We start from the raw sequence: 22,812 nt of genomic DNA on the forward strand, positions 1-22,812 counted from the left end.
ACACCTCCACAATGCTGAACATAAATGGCACAAAGCAGATGGTTGGATTCTTAAAAGGTGTCCTTGAACACAATACAGAAAACTGACTTATTGCATTTATTTGGGTGGATCCATGAAGAGCCAAGGCCTCTTTTTCCATGTGGTCAACAGGCGAACAGGAAAACACTGACTAAGATCATGAGAAGAAGATATCGGCCCTTTTTAATGTCCTTCCTTCCTTCCTTCCTTCCTTCCTTCCTTCCTTCCTTCCTTCCTTCCTTCCTTCCTTCCTTCCTTCCTTCGTCACTTGCCATGAGGCTATTTTACTCTGCGTTTGTGGCTGCTTTCCTATTTCCGCCTTGATCATATATGTACGAGCTACAGACAGTGACTGTCTACAGTTTGCTGTCTGTGTGTCCGTCTGTCCGTCCCTAGATGAGCAGAACGACTTCCATTTCAGCGCCTTGAGACTCCTGGCTGGGCCTCTGTGTAGACAATGATGCCATGATCTGAGAAGTACTAAACAAATAGAGGAAACAGACTAAACTGTTTACTTGTTTGGGTGGCCTGGGGGCTGAACCCACAACACAAAGCTCATGTTTTCTAAATTACATCTGAAGGAGCTGTTTCCTCATCCTCCCAAATCTTTATTGGCAGATTATTAAGCACACAACACAAAGTGCATTCCAGTTAAGATTCACTTTGGCTCCACAGCAGGTCTCTGTTACAAAACCACCCACTACTTTGGTTACTGTTCCTATCATTAATGGCAGACTGGATTTGTATTCTCCCCCTCCAAAAATGCTTCCATGCATACAGACTAGGGATGGGCATCTGAAATATTTTCACTACTCGAATAACATAATACATATATTTTTTAAATCGGATATCCGGATAGTCGAAATACATGTGTTTTTTTGTGAAACTTCTGTAAAACTCTGCTTGCTGCTGTAGCAGGGGTCAGTGTGTTAGAGACTGCGCTCCCTTTCCTTGTCTACAAGTACTGGAACTCTGGGTCTAAGCTTATAACATATACCCACCTTGAGAGTTATGTCCCGACCCGTTGTTAGCTTTTCATTTAAAGGGGTGGTGGTGGCATCAAACTATTTGATTGAACACTTTCTTAGGCACCGCTCCGCCATGCACACGACAACCTTTGCATCAGAACCATCTACCGATTACGGATACAGTCCAACGCGGGACACGTGCTGCTATAACAGGTACAGTCATTGGCAGAGTACTAATCTCTCACGCTTCTCCTATGTAATGCCCTACAAACGGAACATTAACTGTTTACGTGACGGCGAGCTTCAGATTAAACAACAGTCTGTTACCTTCTCATTAACGTAACTTCCTTCCGCCATTTCTATTCCTTTGTGCATTGATTAGAAATGTCCCCACTTCACCTGCTAGGCTACATACAGTACGGAGCCTCTGACTGTAGTGCCGCTTTGATTGCCTCACAATAAATCAGATCAAACTTTATTTGTCACATGCGCCGAACACAACAAGTGTAGACTTCACCGTGAAATGCTGACTTACAAGCCCTTAACCAACAGTGCAGTTCAAGAAGGAAATATTTACCAAGTAGACTAAAATAAAAAGTAATAATAAAAAGTAACACAATAAGAATAACAGTAACGAGGCTATATACAGGGTGCACCGGTACCGAGTCAGTGTGCGGGGGTACAGGCTAGTTGAGGTAATCTGTACATGTAGGTGGGGGCGAAGTGACTATGCATAGATAACAAACAGCGAGCAGCAGCAGTGTACAGGGGGTTAAATGTAAATTGTCTGGGGCGGTTTGATTAATTGTTCAGCAGTCTAATTGCTTGGGGGTAGAAGCTTCAACAGAGCCTTTTGGTCCTAGACTTGGCGCTCTGGTACGCTTGCCGTGCGGTAGCAGAGAAAACAGTCTAACTTGACTGGAGTCTCTGACAATTTTATGGGCTTTCCTCTGACACCACCTATTATATAGGTCCTGGATGGCAGGAAGCTTGGCCCCACTGATGTACTGGGCCGTTCGCACTACCCTCTGTAGCGCCTTATGGTCAGATGATAAGCAATTGCCATACCAGGCGGTGTTGCAACCGGTCAGGAAGCTCTCGATGGTGCAGCTGTAGAACCTTTTAAGGATCTGGGGACCCATGCCAAATCTTTTCAGTCTCCTGAGAGGGAAAAGGTTTTGTCGTGCCCTCCTCACGACTGTCTTGGTATGTTTGGACCATGATAGTTTGTTGGTGATGTGGACACCAAGGAACTTGAAACTCTCGACCCGCTCCACTACAGCCACGTCAATATTAATGGGGGCCTGTTCGGAATGCCCTTTCCCGTAGTCCACGATCAGCTCCTTAGTCTTGCTCACATTGAGGGAGAGGTTGTTTTCCTGGCACCACACTGCCAGTTCTCTGACCTCCCTATAGGCCGTCTCATCGTTGTCGGTGATCAGGCCTACTACCACTGTTGTGTCATCAGCAAACTTAATGATGTTGTTGGAGTTGTTTGGCCACGCAGTCGTGGGTGAACAGGGAATACAGGAGGGGCCTAAGTACACACCCCTAAGGGGCCCCAGTGTTGAGGATCAGCGTGGCAGATGTGTTGTTGCCTACTTTTACCACCTGGGGGCGGCCCGTTAGGAAGTCCAGGATCCAGTTGCAGAGGGAGGTATTTAGTCCCAGAGTCCTTAAAAAAAAAAAATGTTTTACCTTTATTTAACTAGGCAAGTCAGTTAAGAACAAATTCTTATTTTCAATGATGGCCTAGGAACAGTGGGTTAACTGCCTCGTTCAGGGGCAGAACAGATTTTTACCTTGTCAGTTCAGGATTTGATCTTGCAACCTTTCGTTTACTAGTCCAACGCTCTAACCACTAGGCTACCTGCCGTCCTTAGCTTAGTGATGAGCTTCGTGGGCACTATGGTGTTGAACGCTGAGCTGAAGTCAATGAACAGCATTCTCACATATGTGTTCCCTTTGTCCAGGTGAGAAAGGGCATTGTGGAGTGCGATTGAGATTGCGTCATCTGTGGATCTGTTGGGGTGGTATGTGAATTGGAGTGGGTCTAGGGTTTCCGAGATGATGTTGTTGTGAGCCATGACCAGCCTTTCAAAGCACTTCGTGGCTACTGACGTGAGTGCCACGGGCCGGTAATAATTTAGGCAGGTTACCTTGGGCACAGGGACTATGGTGGTCTGCTTGAAATATGTAGGTATTACAGACTCGGTCAGGGAGAGGTTGAAAATGTCAGTGACACTTGACAGTTGGTCCGCGCATGCTTTGAGTACACGTCCTGGTAATCCGTCTGGCCCTGCGGCTTCGTGAATGTTGACCTTTTAAAAGGTTTTGTTCACATCGGCTACCGGTTTACACGCGTGAAATGTGTGAAGGCTACCGGTGTTTCTTTTTTTTAATAGGGCACACATCATAAAAACTATATTCAAAGGTTTGTTGTTTTATTAAATGAAGAATGTCAAATGTCACAGTATATACTTGTATGTAGGAATGTCACATCATGGATCATTTTAGTTAATTCAGACAAAGCCTTTTCAATGTTAAAATAGGCCTATACATTTTCGCAGCAAAAAATGTACACTCACAAATAATCAAAAACTAACGTTCGATCGATTAAATCGGGCCCATCCCTAGCACAGACCACATGAATTATACAATAGCATTAAGCACAGAGAGTAGTCTTGCTCAATTCATGATACCTACGCTGCTTATTATGGGTTGTGCTCCTTCCCAATGGGGAGAGACCCTCTCAGCCTGTGAAAGGAGGGCAGGGCGAAGTGAGTTTGATGAATCTCTTCTCCCTACAAGCATAGATGGGAGTCGATAAGACTCCCACAGCCGGGAAGAAATATTTTCAGCTACCTGGGCTTGCAGAGACTTGCATCATGTGGATGGATTCGTTCTCACAGAAGGGCCAGAGAGGCAGGCAGAGAGACTCCAGAAGCTCACTGTTATGGCAGCAACAGGTGCAGACTGTCATTACTCACTGGGGGTTCAGGGAGGCCAGATATCCATCATTCAGATTCAGCCAGAGATGCAATTACAGTTCAGGGAGAGGTACCATCCTCCATCTGGTTCACAGCGCATTGAAACAGAAGGCTGGGAAGTGCCTATCCCACAGACGGATGGAGACTGTGGTGAGAAGACGAAAAACCCTTCATCAGTCATAAATACTGGGCTGTGCCCCAGACACTACAGTGGCCATTCTGGCCAATAGCTTTGTCTTAAGAGATCACATACAAAGGGGCTGCATAATCGAAAAGGAAGGTTTTTCTAGGAATTCTAGGTCCATTATTTTGACAGACAGCACTGTTCATTCACTTATCTGGCACTGCCACTCAGAACATGACCCTTTGTGAGACCCAGGGATTCCAAAGCTTCTCTGTGTGACTGCGGGTGGACTCGCCTGTCGTTCTTCCAGACAGCCGTGTAAATCATTGGTTGGGAGGGACTCTGGAAGGAAGGACTCAGAAACAGACAACAGTTTGGTCTGGTTTCCCACTGTACTAGACACAGAGCTACTCTTTGATAGTGAAAGGGCATATTGTCCTTAGCATTTACCCCAATGTGATACTTTGCCATCCCATTGAAGTATACTGTACAAAAATATAAAACGCAACATACAACATTTCAAAGATTTTACTGAGTTACAGTTCATAGAAGGAAATCAGTCAATTGAAATAAATAATAATCTATAGATTTCACATGACTGGGCAGAGGCGCAGCCATGGGAGCCATGCTCAGCCAATCAGAATGAGTTTTTCCCCACAAAAGGGCTTTATTACAGACATAAATACTCCTCAGCACGGTACTGACAAATGTTGGAGGTGGCTTGTGGTAGAGAAATTAACATTAAATTCTCCTGCAACAGCTCCATTGGACATTCCTGCAGTCAGCATGCCAATTGCATGCTCCCTCAAAACTTGAGACATCAGTGGCATTGTGTTGTGTGACAACACTGCACATTTTAGAGTGGCCTTTTATTGTCCTCAGCACAAGGTGCGCCTGTGTAATGATCATGCTGTTTCAATCAGCTTCTTGACATGACAAAGGAGAAATGCTCACTAACAGGGATATACACAAATTTGTGCACAATATTAGTGAGAAATAAGCTTTTTGTGTATATGGAAAATGTCTGGGATCTTGTATAGTATAGTATACTATATAGTAGGCATCTAGTGTGATTAGCTCTGCAAGATTGACACTTTTGCAGATTTCTTGGGGTGGCCTAATTCCTGAAAATACACCACCATTTTATTGTCATTCAAAGGGTTCTAACTCCAAACCACCAGAGTACTTGAGTATCCCTCCGCCTGCTCTGAGCCAGTCCTCTGGGTCTTCTTCCGTGTCCTGAGTTGGCCTCTGAGAGAATGTTGCCATGGAAACTACAGCCGGGGCTCATTTGTCACATGATTTCAGTTTGAATGTGGGAAATCCTTTGTTTTCCAGTACATTGCTTGAGGACTACCTGCAGAGATGAGGACTCACAAGCTCACGGCTATCATGTCTATGCCAGAGCATAGGGACGTTGGCATGGTGTTTGGTAAGGAACCAACATTTCAGACAGAGACGCTGAAAACATGATTCTATGGCAATTTTGACTGCAGTGCAGCGCAGGAACTTGCATATACCAATGGTGCAAACTAAAGCCTAAATATGGATGGCTGGCCATTAAAACAAGTTGTGGTTCAGTCTAGAGCTGTTCAACAGCTGACTTGCCAAGTTAAATAAAGGTTAAATAAAATAAATAAAAATAACAGCTGAGAGCCGTTCAACAGCTGAGACCCATCACATGACCACAAAAAATGTTCTGTGTAACACTTCACTGTTCATAAGCATACAGATTACGTGGCACAACAATGCCTCTCCAACTTCCTCGCTCCACTTATTCAGTGTTCTGTGGCATCAACTTCCTCTAGAAATAGAATCAATATGTCCTCATCTTCATAACAGCGTCTCTCAGTCAGACAACAACCACTTCATCAGCTTTAAACAAAATCAATACCACTCCCACTATAATTAATCCACATATTATGTTCATCCAGGAAGTCACAAGAAACTCATTGAGAATCCCAGAAAGACCTGGCTTTTCCTTAATTAGACCTAGTTAGACTAAACATATGTGATTTTTGTTGTATGTTGTATATATATATATATATAAGTATAATAGTTAGATAACCTAGACTAAGAAAGGAGAGCTAATAGCCTAGACATAAAAAAGAAGCAGTGACTGAGGGTTATTTCATTTGAGGCAGACTGAAGAAACTACCAAGATGGATTTGTGCTTTCAAGCCTTTTAACCCTGTGCACCTCTCATTCTCTGCTTCAGCACATTTTACAGCTGCTAGATTGTTCACATTTTTAAAAACACCAGCTGAGGAAGAGGTTAACACCAGCCACCAAGCACCCAAGTACCATCCAACTGAGAGCTCCAATGAAGAATACCACCATCTCACAACAGTAGTTAGACACTAAACCTGCAGCAGCAGCTTTCAGATGCTACACTCTACCACAAACTTAAACACTACATCCCTTCCACTGCAGAGACGTTGTTTGCCTACACAAAAACAGAATCATTAAGTTTACAGGTCAAAGTTTAGAAGAATTGTGGGGGTCCTGTCTGTCATCCCCAGACTACAACATGCAACCCATGGTTTGTGAAGTCCAATGTCAAATGAAGGTCTGCTCTTGTATCTTCAGTTCAGAAGAGGAGAGGTGTAAACAACAATAAAAGCGGCATCAGACAGTGTGTGTGTCAAATACCTCCTGTGTCCATTATGAGTTAGGAGACAGGTCACAGTTCTGCTCTCAGAGCTCAGCCACCAGCAAAGTAAACTATCCATCAATTCTAGGGGTCTAACGGTTCCCCAAACCCACGGTTCGGTACGTATTGGGGTTTTGGTGTCACGTTTCAGTTTGGTTTTGGTACAGCGGGACAATTAAATGCTATTCACTATGTGCAGCATTCACAATGTTCCTGGCAATGTCTGTTGTGACAGAATTGTTATGTTGGGCCTCTCAAGTATCCACTCTGATATGTGGGAGGTGGGAATTGACCTGTTGTGAAGTCCTAAATACCAGCTGGATGCATTCATGTGATTTGAATTCCTTGAGAAACTCCAATTAGCTAACGGCCAACAAGCTGTGTCAACCATAAACTAAATCTACCATGCGTGTAAACAAATTATAAAGTAAAAAAATTATAATAATAGATCGATTTTTATAAATAATGTTTTGCTGTTGCATTTAAGGTAATGTCCTTAGTAGGTGATAGAGGTCACCATGTGGGAGAAGTGGGTGCTCAGGATGATAGGAGAGTTTCCAACTACTAATTACCAGCTGGAGGGCTGTTCAAGTGGATTTTCCCCGTTATATATAAATTGTACCCTTCCCTCTTGGTTATGAACGCACCATGATAGTTGCTCGAGCACGTTTACGAGGGGCTGAAACCCCCCATTCTCAACCACCGTGAACGGGCGCATGTCCGGGGCTATAAACCGAAGACGGGAAAAAATGAAACAGTCTACCAATCGCTCTTGTATTTTCTTTGGCCAGGTCAGAATCAGCTGCAAAAGAATGCAGAGGGGAGACGATGTTGTTGTTATTTCTTAGCGTTTCGGTCTTGCTCCGGTATACTGGGGCGTCAACATGAGGTGTTGGCAGCTGCATAGGCTATTCTCCTTGAGCGGAACGACACACTGTTAAGCATTTATCCACAACTCTCTGTCCATCGGCGCTGCAATCTATTGGGAAGCCAAAACGTTCCCAAACTGGAGATTTAAACGATGAATGAAGATCCTCCAATTCTGGTTAATCAACCCCACCACTCGCCATCATACAAAAATAATTCACTTCAGCGCCTCACAAAAGGACAGTTGGATATGCGCCAATTAAAATGTAAATGTTGATTAAAACGTGTGCAAAGGCTCTAGCTGTTTTAACGGAATAGCCTGGAATGTACTCAAGAGACATAGGACTAGTGTTTGTATTTTGGACTGTAAATATCTTTTATGTATTCATTCGGGTTCACAGTATGGACCGAACCGAGGTCCCTGTACCGAATGGTTCTGTACGAATACATGTACCGTTAAACCCCTAATAAATTCCCTCAGGCAGACTATGCGTGAGGTCTTAAAACCAGTCACATATGACACTGTGGGTGGTGCTCATTCATCTCAGAGCAAGACTGCTGGCAATGTGTTAGATAAAGGCATCAAGGAGATTAAAAAGGCACAAACTGCTCCATCATGCATGAAATACGTTTATGCTTGTGCAGTACATGGCCAATCGAGGTGGTTAAGGGGTGATGGTGAACATGGCTAATCCGAGGAGGTTAAGGGGTGATGGTGAACATGGCTAATCCTTGCATTGTTTTTTGCAGTCCCAGGCTTTACATGTTGAAATTAGAGATGGCCCACCTCATTACAGCGAGGCCTGTATTTTGGGTAGTGAACCAATGAGTGATCAGAGCCTTACGTCTTTCCAGGTGGGACTCACCTGCAGATGAGCGTGGCGATGATGACACACCAGGCGGTGCAGCAGCAGTCGGCGTTGGGCTGCTCCTCGCTCTTCTTCCGCCGGCAGCACAGCCAGAAGGAGTAGAAGAGCAGGAAGAGGAGGTCCAGGGCCAGGCAGGCTAGAGCCACGCCTCCCAGCAGCAGGATGGACTGAGGGGGGAACAAGAGGACGATGAGACGTCATCTCACACACATAATGAATAATAGCCATGGAAAGTTTTGCGGTTATTACACAAACACACAACTGCTGGGGAAAGCTTTCAGAGAGACTATGTAGGATGTAGAGATACAGGAGCCAAGCATCCAGGATCCATTTTGTGGTCCTAAAACTAATTTAGACAAATATATATATTTTTGTATTGCATAGCTGTTGCCTGTTGGAATGATATTGGGGGAAAGGGGATACCTAGTCAGTTACACAACGCATTCAACCGAAATGTGTCTTCCGCATTTAACGCAACCCCTCAATCAGAGAGGTGCGGGGGACGTCCACATCATCAGAGCCCGGGGAGCATTTGTTGTTGGGGGTTAACTGCCTTGCTCAAGGGCAGAACGGCAGATTTTTCCACCTTGCCGGCTCGGGGCTTCAAACCAGCAACCTTTTGGTTACTGGCCCAACGCTCTAACCGCTAGGCTATCTTGCACATCCAGTCTGCAAGGAATGAGAAGCTATTTAAAGCAGATATACACTCTGACCACCCAGAGGAGTCACATGGCAATGAGATGGTCTCTCTGATTATTAGCTATGCCCTTTGGCTCGTCAGAGCTCATTTACACCAGATCACAGTTAATTAAGGGTTATCGTCATAACTTTGAGAATAACGTAGAAGGCAGAGGAGAAAAGCCTCAAGCCTCAATAAAACCCCCCATCGTGAACAAGCACAAACACACCACCACAAGACGCATCCTCTGACAAAGCCTACTGAAACACATAGAAACCATATAATCCTAGTCCCGAACGTCATCACACATGAATAATGTGTGTGTTTCCCTGGCCTCATTTTGAAGTTTCACTTAAAGCCAGTTCTCATAATACAGGGGAAGGCCACAATTATTTCAAATCAAGCCCAAATTTCATACAGGATATATCCATTACGATGAATCATACAAACAGAAGTTACTGTAAAGCATATTATGCTCCCAATCTGTCTGCCGTACAGTAACTTCAGTCTTATGATTCATCGTAATGGATATCTCCTGTACGAAATTTGGGCTTGATATCAAATAACTAGATTTTTCTGGACCCAGTGAACTCCTGTTTCCATGTGAGCACTTCAAAATGACTGGAATCTTTTGACGCTCACGAGCTGCCATCGTTTCCCTTGCAACATGTGCAAAGTACGTCTCACCTACTCTGTGTGGGCATACAGTACGGGGTGCTGGAGAGAGCATTGTGTTGGCTCAGGCCAGACAGCTTGTGACTTTATAGGAAGTGGGGTAAAGAGAGTCAGGGTTCGTGTGAGGAGGCGAAATACTTCTCCACCAGAGGGAAGAGAGAACTGTCTGGAGTGGAGTGACACAGAAAGTCTTGAGTGACCAGGGCCCTGGGGTGACTGAGGGGAAGGCCACTGTCGTTTGGGCTTAGCACCGCTCACTCGCTCTTTACTGCTGTCAGATGTACATTTGCAGTGATTTGCCCATTGCAATACTGTATATGATTAAAATGCCCAGATAGCAGAGGTAATTATTTGGCTTCACTACCTCATGGATATCAAGTTGAGAAAAAATGTGCATAGGAAATGGTCTTTCCGATTGTTCTTCTCCACCTTTTCCTGTTGTTGTAACGCCTTAAATGAGAATGAAGCCAGTATTACCGCACGTTCCCTCAACAACAGCTGCTCTGAGCTCCTTTGAGATAGGAAATTATTTCCAAAATGCAAGACAGCCCAGCTCCTTTGGGCAAATGCTAAATAAGGATCTAATTTTAGGCGCTGCCTGGGCTCCAGTCTTCTGTTCATGCGTTCGGACAGTGAAAAGCGAACAAAAAAACTAAGCATTCTCCCTAAAATGGAACAGTAGATAAAGGGAAATGAAGGCTCTCGAAGTAAATCCATTAAGACTTCTTAACTTTAATGAGTTTTTAGATGCATTTACTTATCGAGCCCATCTCAGGCAAAAATGCATTCATTCTTGCACAGGAAAAACAAAATAGACTTTATACTGCCAACTATGCCAAGTAAAGATTGTTTAGAAAACAAATAATTCACAGTCCTTAAATGAAAAAGGATATTCACAGAAGCTGGTAACTATCCGTTTTTATAAACTGGGTGGTTTGAGACCTGAATGCAGATTGGCTGACAGCTGATTGGCAGGCACTCCGCGTTGTGTCGTGCTTAAGAACAGCCATTAGCCGTGGTATATTGTCCATAAACCACACCCCCCTGTGCCTTGCTGCTTAAATTAACACATTATTTTGGATGGTGTTAAATGAGTGTCAGGTTACTGTTTATTATCTATCCAGCTGCCTAGTCACTTTACCCATACGTATATGTACATATCTACCTCAATTACATCGCACCCCTGCACATTCACCCAGTGAAAACAGCCAGGTTTTTCTATTATGTCTCTTTTTACTTTCTCTAAGTTGTTGGCAAGGATCCGTATGTAAGCATTTCACTGTTGTTTACGAAGCATGAGACAAATAAAGTTAGATTTGATAATTGTAACCAACTGAGCAGAGCTAGTTAAGAGCTTTATAAAGCATGAATCAACCATTAAGACATGATGTGGAGTGTGCTATAGTGGCAAATGAACCTCTCTCACATGTTCTCTTTTCCCGGTTCTGAGATGAGGCTAAGGGTCAATGTGGAAACTGCCAACTGGTTTAAAAGTAAGGCAAAAGTGAACGGGAAACGGAAAGCTGCAACTGAGCAGGAATGCAGCTAAAACAAGCCAATCTGGGAGCACGGCCAGTATCAATTAAGATATGACTGCTCCCCTGACTTAGCCTAATGTCGAAAGAATAGCAAGAGCTGGTCTTCTCTATTGGCAGTGTAGCCTTCTCAACTTGGAGTGTAAACTCATATCAGCAAGACAATTTATGTAGGAGGACACTTTATTCACCCACAGGTAGTGTGGATCAAAATGATAGGCTGCAAGGTAGATGTCATATGGTCTGGGATCAGATCTTACGATATAGAGCTTTGATGTGAAAAGGCACCCATCTGCTGAACTTTGGAACGTGCGTGTGTTTCAGAGAGCGAGAGAGAGATTTATTTTCCCTTTTGTACTGTAACCATTTGTACATCGTTACAACACTGTGTATATACATAGTATGCCATTTGTAATGTCTTTATTCTTTTGGAACTTCTGTGAGTGTAATGTTTACTGTTCATTTATATTGTTTATTTCACTTTTGTATATTATCTACCTCACTTGCTTTGGCAATGTTAACTTATGTTTCCCATGACAATGAAGCCCCTTGGAATATAATTTTTTATTTTACCTTTATTTAAAGAGGCAAGTCAGTTAAGAACAAGTTCTTATTTTCAATGACGGCCTAGGAACAGTGGGTTAACTGCCTTGTTCAGGGGCAGAACGACAGATTTTTACCTTGTCAGCTCGGGGATTCGATCTGGCAACCTTACGGTTACTAGTCCAACGCTCTAACCACTAGGCTAGAAAGAAAGAGGTGAAGAAGAGAGAGCGCGAGCAAGCGAACATGCGAGGTGTTTAAGTAATGAAAAGGCGTGTCAGTGAGTGAACTAACAAACTGAATAGCTTAAGTGAACCAGCTTAGGCTCAATATGATCAAACAGAAACAGCATAACACCTATTATCAAATGCATCTCACGGCCTGATGACATGTTAAGTATTGTGCTAGAGAAACGGGTCTATTGCTGAGTACTGTAGGTCCAGCACCAGTCCCATACTTCAGCCTGCAGCACACAGGGAGAGAGCAGGCACTTCATATGTAGTTCACACAGGCCTCTCGCTCATGTTTGTATTCCTGTGGGGGAAATACAGGTTGGGAGTTCATTGTAATTACACAGATTTCGATCCAGACAGTTTCTCTTCCCCTAGTAGTCGCATATATTAAACAGGAAAATACCGGCACTCTGGTTCTCCAAACAGATGCATTTTTCAGTAAGATCAGCCTAATGGGCTGCCCCTGGGCTCTTGGTGAATAGAGGCCTCTCCATTGAAGGGCTTTATTGAGATGGTTTCCCCACCCTGGAGAAACAATATCTGAACTCAATTACAGTATCTCACTGAGCTCCATCTCCTGGGCAGCCATCTGTGCAATACACTGTGCAAACATTTTAAAATACTACATATGCTGAAATGCAAGTACGGGAAATTCATACAGTGAGTGGTTAAATAAATGGAAAATAGGCAATGTCACTGTCTGACTAAGTGAAGCTCAAAGGGGCTGGAGAGGAGCCGTACCATCCTGTGAACAGGATGCTGACATTGTTTCAACCCCTTCTCATCTTCCCAGCTTCTGATCCAAGACGATGGGAATTCAATGCTGACTAATAATGACCTTCTTCAATTTAAGTCCTTCTCTACCTTTTAGTCATGATTTCTTTCATTTTCACTCCCCATTGTCAAGAAAAGGAAATGGTCCTTGTTTTATGGTGCGATTCAAATTTCAGGAATGGGAGTTCTGTTTTTCACATACCGGTTGTCAAAAGAGCAAATCGTGGTCCATATGTGTTCCATTAAAGGGCACTTAAGTATGGCTTTGAATTAGACACATTGCCATGAAAGAAAAGCAGACCAAAATCACAAGACAAGAAGGGAAGAGAGGAAGTAACACATGCTGACTCAACTGTCCACTTTGTCCTTTACAATCAGGTTTCACTTCCAGGTCAAATTCCCCACATTCAAAATGAACTGCTTGATGACCATACGCAGACGGATGCCGTGACAAACAGCCTGTTTCCTGTAACAGCTAGGAGTCTTGTGTCACACCAGGCGAACAAGCTGACATAGCACACAGGCGAACAAACAGATTAGCACGCTGTTGCCCTTTTCCGCTTCCTGTGCATCAAGGCACATCATTAGATGACACTATGTAAAGACAAAGTAAATGGATAAACACAATTTCATTTTTGGCTAATGTGCAAACACTTCACCACACCAGGGACATAAAAATAGTTTATCTCGTACATCTATATCTCACTGTGCTATTGGCAGTGTGGATGTCAACATACTTGCCCTAACCAACGTAGCCTACATTAAAAAATGTATTTATGGCCAAAATCTAAAGGATATATATTTCCCCACTCCTCAGGCTAGCCCGAACTCTCTCCTGGTTCTCTGACCCAGGTAGGAGGCTGAAACCATGCTGGCCCTGTCTACTCTCCTCACCCCAGTCTGCCCACACCCAAACAAACCCATCTCCAGTTCCACTCCCATCCATCACAATGGCAATAGACTTCCTCTCTTCTTCCACCTCGCAAACCTTGGCTCTGGTCCACAACTTGCAAAAGCTGCCTCTTGACAACCCCCCTCCATGCTGCCCTTCTGACGAGAAGGAATTTGTCAGACAGCCAACTTCACTCGTTTCTCACTATTGCCAAAACTCCTTTATAAAGCACCAATGAAGAAAGTGGATGACTGTCTGTCATCATTAAGACATCATTGGATATCAGAATGAAAGGTGTGATTACTGTATGTATGCCTCAGGACAAATGTTGCATCTCCTTTGTGGGCCAAATCAGAGGTTAAGGGGAGAAATGGCGTACTTGGCAACATAGGCCTACTCAATTTGTGGAAACTTGAAGCGGGGGTAAAACAAATCCTAGCTTTTGTCGTACCCTGTCGACAGACTGGCAATTATCTCTCATTTTGAAATCCACTTCAAAAGAGAAATGGGAAAAAGTTCACTGATCAGCGCATCAAGGTCACAGTGGATTTTACTTCAGGGAGGGTTGAGTGAAACCCTCAACTAAATGAGCTGAGAATATCCATTAATTCTGACTCTGAACAAGTGCCATGCTGCAGAGTGCAGGAGGGGTTCTCCCCTCCCCAATCTTCAGCTGTGCAGCTTGCTTGCACTGGGCTGCTGCACTCACTCATCTTCTACGACACACTCATTGGCTTAACCTCTAAATCTATGGTAGTGGAACTTGGTGATGGGCAATAGCCAGGGCAGTTCGTTCCAGCAAATGACCTTAGGGTAAATCCATATAAATTCAATCACTTTTTGACAGCATCTTTTGTTTCAAAACAAAACTTTCCGTATGTGGAAAGTTGGAAAAAGTGGAAAAAGTGGTCAGAAAGTGACTTTTTGGACGTGAAGGCCAACACATCCAGGAGATCGAGGTACTCAAAGTTCTGCATAGCCCACCATATCATGAGATCCATGTCTTCATCACTGGAATATATAAATAGTTGAGTTTGATATTGTTTAAAAGCTTACAAAACAGGTTTGTCAAACTTTTATAAATTCTAGATTTGTTATTTGTTGTTGAATAAAACGTATAACATTTTTTTAATTACATGAAAGGTTATCTAAAAGTGGATAAACTCAGATTTTTCAAATATTCGTATACGTTGTAGCTTGGACCCTACTTTAGATCCTCTGAGGTTTTAGTGTTGTGCCGCTATCGGTTGAGACACAACATGCTCTTGAATACAGGGCGGGTGTCATTTCAATCGTAGAAATAGAACACATAGAATGGACCTATCCCTTCAGACCACTACAACACCTTTGACATTTTAAGTGAATTGTAATTTTAACTCCTAATTAGTGCCACAAAGATGGCCATCGGTCCACCCACTGTGCAATGTCAACTAAAAGGATCATGCCAATTATAGTATCTATATTTCTAGGATTTCCTCCGGAGGATATAAATATCCATTCAAGTAAACATTCTCTGATGTGTGGACCTCCAATAAGCTATGTGGTAACATTTGAAAGTCGAAAATGTAAATGATATTCCTATTAGTACATTTATCCACTAAAACATTACACCCACCCTGTATTCAACAAAAATCGGAGACATTGTAGATAATCGACTGAATTGTACAAAAAAAAGGAGGAAAAATAACACAGTTTAACAACACTGTTTGTAAAACTTAGAAATGATATCTCAACCGATTATCTTTTCCAGTGATGAAGACGTGTCTCATGGTATGGTATGCAAAATAAGTCAACTTTGGCATTCAGGTCCAAAAAGTCACTTTCTGAGCACTTTCTACAACGGGCAAATATGTATGGAAGGTTGCGATCAAATCAAAAAAGGGGCGCTGTCAAAAAGTGATTGAATTCAAATGGATTTACCCGTTACAGTAGTATGCCTTGTTGCCATTACCTTGCTGCTTGAACCAGACAGAGCTCTGCGGGTGCAGAAATTAGGTAGGATACTGATGGTCATATACTGTATGTTTAAATCGTGTTTACAGTAGTCAGGAATGGCATATGTAGGTATAGATAAGAGTTGGGTTGGAGAGTAGAAGATGGGTAGAATATTTTTAGGTGGCGTCAAGAAAGACTGTGGAGAGAGGGATGTTGGAGGGGGTAAGCCCTTAGTCACCAGGGACGGCAAGAATGTCAGCATCAATAATCTGTCCGACTGTCTACTTATTCCCTGACATACTTGGCCCAAGACAAAAGCTGTCCCATAACCCTGAAAGACCTTTGAAGACTGAAAGCACATTATAGCCTAGTGAAGAGTGTGCTGGACAGCATAAAGCCAGGCCTGCCCTGCTAACACTGTCTGTAACATCCAGTGGTGTAAAGCACATAAGTAAAAAATACTTTAAAGCACTACTTGAGTTGTTTTTGGGGATATCTGTACTTTACAACACTGAAGAAAAATGTAAAGCTAATTTCGCAAAAATGTTGTGCACATCCCTGTTAGGGAGCATTTCTCCTTTGCCAAGATAATCCATCCCCTTGACAGGTGTGGCATATCAAGAAGCTGATTAAACAGCAGGATCATTGCACAGGTGCACCTTGTGCGGATGACACTCAACTACTTTTTCCTTATCCCCTTCTGACACCCAGGTGGCGACACCCAGGTGGCAACATGCGTCTCTTCATGCTTGACAGATATCTCAACTTGGATGTCCGCGCACCACCTCAAGCTCAACCTTGACAAGACGGAGCTGCTGTTCCTCCCGGGGAAGGCCTGCCTGCTTCAAGACCTCTCCATTACTGTTGATAACTCCACAGTGTCCCCCTCCCAGAGTGCAAATAACCTTGGTGTGACCCTGGACAACACCCTGTTGTTCTCTGCAAACATCAAACCAGTGACTTGCTCCTGCATGCTCTACAGCATCCATAGAGTACGACCTCATCTTATACAGAACGCTGCAGCCCGCCTGGTGGTCAACCTTGCCAAATTCTGCCATATCACCCCGCTCCTCCGCACACTCCACTGGCTTCTAGTCAAAGATCGCATCCACTACAAGACCATGATACTTGCCTAGGGAGCAGCAAGGGGAACTGCCCCTACCTTCCTTCAGGCTATGCTCAAACCCTTACACCCCAACCCGAGCACTCCGTCCTGCCACCTCCGGTCCCGTGGCCCTCCCACCCTTACCGGGAGGAAGCTCCCGCTCAGCCCAGTACAAGCAACCCCACCAGAAATGTACTTTCTGAGCTTCATTCTGGAGTTTCAATGTGTCTAGACATGAACAGAGGCTCCAAAAACACCCCAAACATCCTTTTATAAACAGAAAAGCTCCCTGTATCATGATGCAGGTCTTTAGATGTTGCACATAAAGTTGTCATGCCAAACGTTATACACAATGTTATAATCCATTTGGTTTTACACAAGCGCTAATTTCGCATATTGGCTTGCATGCATGTACTTCCTTGTTCCTCTTGCCATTGCGGGCGTGTAAGTAGGGGGTGTGCTACCGGAACAGGTACTAGGTAGCTAGCTAGCTAGGTTTTCAGTTAGTCACTCTCAAGATCAGCCAGGAGACGACAAGGGGACTGAAGTAGTTTTTGTTAGGTAATTTGCTGAATTTTGTTGAATGTTTCTTTTTTTTGCTGAGTTTATGCATAAAAGACTGATTTGGCATTGTTGTCCTATTGCTTATAGGGGGGTTTTATGTCACAGGAAACCTCAAGTTTACTGACCCACTGCTCCATGTCATCCAGAACCAACCCATTAAGTTGCACAACAAATCAGTGGATTACATTGTACTCTCACAAGCTTTTCGGATTTTAACATGTGTTCGAATTTGCACCTACATCAGTGTTTCCCCAACTCTGGTTCACGAGTAACCCCCACATCACACATTTTTGTTGTAGTCCCGGACAATAAAACCTGACAGGCAACCACTGCTGCAGGTAAAATGTGATGGTTTTTCAATGGACAGGTCATGGATTCTATAATGGAGAGGTCATGGATTCTAAACAGGGCCATGGTCACTGGAGACATTGTCTAGGGAGAAGCTAATCACATTGTCATTGTTTTCATGTCTTTGTAGACTTGATGAAAGTTACTTTCCAGTAATGCTTGTTACTGTCATTATAAAGTATGCACAATCTTATTTTCAGGAAAGGTAGACACCAGGCAGACTTAGTGTGTAAATCTTATGCGGAAGTGAGAAAATTGTTAATTGGGGTTTCATTTCTCCTCAGGCACACCCAGGTACAGTATGGTTCTCCCCCCAAAAAAACAAACCCTGGGTTGCTCAGAACATTTACGAGCCATCAAAACAGACCTTCCGGGTGGACCTGGTAGAGCTGTGCTGAAAAGACAGGAGGACAAGACAGTGGTGTACAAGGTCCCGCTCTCCAATGTACAACTTCCAACACGACCACCCAAGAACATAGCTAGTGTTCCAAGACCAGACAAGGCCCAGATTGTAGCTGATTCTGACTCCTGCCCCTTACCACAGTCGCTCCAAAAGGACAAAATGAACATTCCCACTCTGGTGCCGACTCAGCCACCCACTCAGCCACCACACAAATTGTAATCAAAAAAGGGGAGGTAACAATTGTTTATGCATCCTTAATAAAAAACCTTTTGAAACTTTGTTATTATCATGTCATTTCATTATTATTCAGGCGATTACTTAGAAATATTAAATCAACAAATTAAGAAATGCCAGGTTGAAGAGGACCTGTCGCATTTTTGCATTGACACAACATTAACAAGTCAAAATAATGATCTATGCCTACCTTGTCTGTTGGCTTTTCTGCATATAACATTTTCTAATACAGATCCTATTTCGACGCACAAAACCATTCAAGCGAAGTCCGATGGGTTTTCTCCCACCTTTCCCGAAATAGTTACATAACGTCACAAACCCTGCTTCTGCTGTCATTCGATGCCAGTGGCATACGTTCGTCAACGAGAGGACGCTGTAATGAGAGAAATAATGTAGCCTAAGCTTCTGAAAACAGGCCTTTTTACAAGATTCAATCAAGACAGGAGCGTTTGACTCTTAATAAAGAGATGGAGTCCAGACAGGCTACCTTAGGAAACTTTCTGAGTGGACATAAAGGCCTATAGATAGAATCAGCATACTCACGCACGCACACCTGTTTTACAAACGGTAGGCTATACAGACATTCATAAAAGTGAATTGCAGGCCAACATCGTTTAGCCTACTTTGCGGGGATAGGAGGGCGGCATTTTCTTTGTTGTCGTTCCGCCAAGGGCGGCATATCGGCCAGGACCAGGCCTGACCACCGTTGATTAGTCTATAAATTATGAAAATATTCCGTATCAAATTATACCATGCCAAGTTGGAGAGGATTGGTGCATTCCTTGTCCTTTTGACACAACATTAGGCACATGTTGTAGGGACCAGATGTTGGAGCAGCCTTGAGGGCAGTCAGTAGCAGGATCAAGTGCAAAATAGTGTCCAGTTTTGTAACAGTGAAAGGTAATTCCCGGTGAATGACGAAATGCAATGAAAATGTACATAACCTACAAAAGATATTTAAAAAATGAACAGACTCAAAATACAGTTTTGAATATGAATCAAAAACCTAAGCCTCAAAAATCAGGCCTACCCTGCCAAACCAACTATAGCAGGTTGGGGTATACCAGACTATGGACAGCCTCCCCACACAGCTCACATAGCAGAGCTACAACATAACTGAAGCTCACAGGTGAAACAGGTACCTTTATACCTATGGCCCCTCCCTATGAACCTTACATGATTTAATATGCCATATTTGGGTTAATGGTAACAGACATCTTCATTATACCTACATCAACATATTCTGCCTAAATAATATGCGGGAACACTTTCCATTAATGAATACACAATTCATAACAATAGTTCTGCAGGCCAACAGGAGGCAAAACATATTACTTATGGAGCTGCGCTCCCATTATGCACGGAGAAAACCGACAAGACATGGAGATCCGAGACACGCATAACTTCAAAACACGGGACACATTACAATATGGGAATAAACAAACTTCTTTCTCGCCAGTGTAGCAAGTGTTCATGGGCACCTGAACATCGCATCCACTGGGAGGATTGCAAAATGGCTAATTACTGCATTTAAATATGAAACTGAAACGAGTCACGATGCAACTCGACCAAACATTTCCTCGACACATAATTAGCCGTGCGCACGGTAAATACCTAGACACTGGCAAAAGAGGAACCAACAGTATATACATTTAGCATAAATTAATTACTAGATATACGTGGAAACATGAACGCCCTAAACAATTTATAAGGGGAAATAAATGATGCTCGTTCGTGACGAGAGCTCCTACGTCAGCTGCGTCACAACACTTGGCCTCAGAGCCAGAACAACCTTGTTGACTGCTGTCAAATAATGAATGAGTCAGACACCTTTTTTAAAAAGATTGATTTATATAAATGACTAGCAAGCAATGAAAACATGAATTGTATAAAAGAAAGTCCACACATCAAACATGATTTTTACTAATGCCATAGCCTACAGCGCTCTACACCCCACCGCATCTAGCAATCAGCTGCTCCAGCACATAAGGACATTTAGACAGAGGAGGAGATGTATACTGAACACAAATATAAATGCAACATGTAACAATTTCTAAGATTTTACTGAATTAGAGTACATATAAAGAAATCAGTCAATTGAAAAAAAGTCATAAGGTACTAATCTATGGATTTGACATGACTGGGAATACAGAGCTCTATTGGTCCCAGATACCTTAAAAAAAAGGTAGGGGCGTGGATCAGAAAACCAGTCAGTATCTGGTGTGACCACCATTTGCCTCATGCAGCATGACACATCTCCTTTCACATAAAGTTGATCAGGCTGTTGATTGTGGCCTGTAGAATGGTGTCCCACTCCTCTTCAATGGTTGCTGGATATTGGCGGGAACTGGAACATGATGTCGTACACGTCGATCCAGAGCATTGCAATGGGTGACATGTCTGGTGAGTATGCAGGCCGTAGAAGAACTGGGGACATTTTCAGCTTTCAGGAACTGTGTATGTAACAGTATAACTTTAAACCGTCCCCTCGCCCCGACACGGGCGCGAACCAGGGACCCTCTGCACACATCAACAACTGACACCCACGAAGCGTCGTTACCCATCGCTCCACAAAAGCCGCGGCCCTTGCAGAGCAAGGGGCACACTACATCTAGGTTTCAGAGCAAGTGACGTAACTGATTGAAACGCTACTAGCGCGTACCCGCTAACTAGCTAGCCATTTCACATCCGTTACATGTACAAATCCTTTCGACATGGGGCCGTGCATTATCATGTTGAAACATGATAGTGATGGCGGCAGATGAATGGCACGACAATGGGCCTCAGGATCCCGTCAAGGTGCACCTGTGTAATGATCATGCTGTTTAATCAGCTTCTTGATATGCCACACCTGTCAGGTCGATGGATGATCTTGGCAAAGGAGAAATGCTCACTAACAGGGATGTAACCAAATTTGTGGGCAGAATTTGAGAGAAATAAGCTTTTTGTGCATATGAAAAATGGAACAGGTGCCCCTTGTGCCGGGGAAGATAAAAGGCCACTGTAAAATGTGCACATGTCTCAAGCATTGAGGGAGGATGCAATTGGCATGCTGACTGCAGTAATGTCCACCAGAGCTGTTGACATAGAATTGAATGTGCATTTCTCTACCATAAGCTACCTTCAACATCATTTTAGAGAATTTGGCCGCACGTCCAACTGGCCTCACAACCGCAGACCACGTGTTACCACGCCAGCCCAGGACCTCCACATCCAGCTTCTTCACCTGCGGGATCATCTGAGACCAGCCACCCAGACAGCTGATGAAACTGATGAGTGTTTCTGTCTTTAATAAAGTCCCTTTGTGGGGAAAAACTCATTCTGATTGGCTGGGCCTGGCACCCCAGTGGGTGGGCATATGCCCTTCCAGGCTCACCCAAGGCTGTGCCGCTGCCCAGTCATGTGAAATCCATAGATTAGGGCCTAATTAACTTATTTCAATTGACTGATTCCCTTATATGAACTGTAACTCAGTATTTTTTTTGAAATTGTTGCGTTTATATTGTTGTTCAGTATAGATTTTCCAAAGCTGGTATAAGCAGGTCCAACTCCACGCAGCAAAGACACTTGTCTTCAGTGGGCATCGCTTGGCATTGCCCACAGATATACCACCAGTTTCCAGAGGTCCTGAGTCGCATCTCAGCTGCTGGTTGAATATCTGCCTGAGCCCCTGCCTGCTCCGTCTCGCCCTCTCCTTTCTCTGTCATCCTCCATCTGTTGAAGATCGTCTGTGTATGCCGGTTCAAATAAATAAGACTCGCCTGCAAATTCGAACATTTCCTCCTCGTATTTTCTAGTCAGACATGTTGGTTGCATAGTAAAAAACAACAAATAATTGGCTTGCTTGGTAGATTAGCGACCGGCAGCTTGCTAGCAGCTCTGCGTTTACAGTGGACACGTTGTTGTGGACTGGCTAGTGTGTTTATGAAACATGCCCCCCCCCCCCAATTTATATGCTGGTAGTAGTCACTGAGGTATAGGCAGAAGCGAGAGGAACAAGGAAGTAAACGCATGCACGCCAATATGTGCACGCTAGAAATTATCGCTAATAATTATCGTAAAAAAATATATTAAAGTTGTGGATAAAGTTTGGTATGACAAAATGTCATGTGTACAACATCTAAAGACCTGCATCAGGATACTGAGAGATTTGCCGTTTGTAAAAGGACGTATTTGGAGCATCAGTTTATGTTTTCTGGATGCCTTGTAACTCCAGAATAAGGCTCAGGAAGTCAATTGCTGGTGGGATAAGTTTCTCAAAATCAAGTCAAAATTCAAATAAAACTGTCTGGAACCTAAAAATACAGATGAGGGTCCTAAATAGTGAAATTCCCCTTTAAGATGAATGCACTAACTTTAAGTCACTCTGGATAAGAGTGTCTGCTAAGTGACTGAAACGTAAA

General features: G+C 43.5%; 1 protein-coding gene across 1 annotated transcript in view; it reads right to left on the reverse strand.

Moving 5' to 3' along the window:
• Positions 1–22,812, reverse strand: part of LOC120033908 (protein tweety homolog 3-like) — a 64,103-nt gene that overhangs the window by 38,932 nt on the left and 2,359 nt on the right. The window contains exon 2 of the mRNA XM_038980297.1: positions 8,487–8,656. Within this exon, the coding sequence (XP_038836225.1) occupies positions 8,487–8,656 (170 nt within the window). The remainder of the gene's footprint in view (positions 1–8,486; positions 8,657–22,812) is intronic.

Source organism: Salvelinus namaycush, chromosome 41 (genome assembly GCF_016432855.1).
Source record: "Salvelinus namaycush isolate Seneca chromosome 41, SaNama_1.0, whole genome shotgun sequence".
Taxonomy (NCBI): domain Eukaryota; kingdom Metazoa; phylum Chordata; class Actinopteri; order Salmoniformes; family Salmonidae; genus Salvelinus; species Salvelinus namaycush.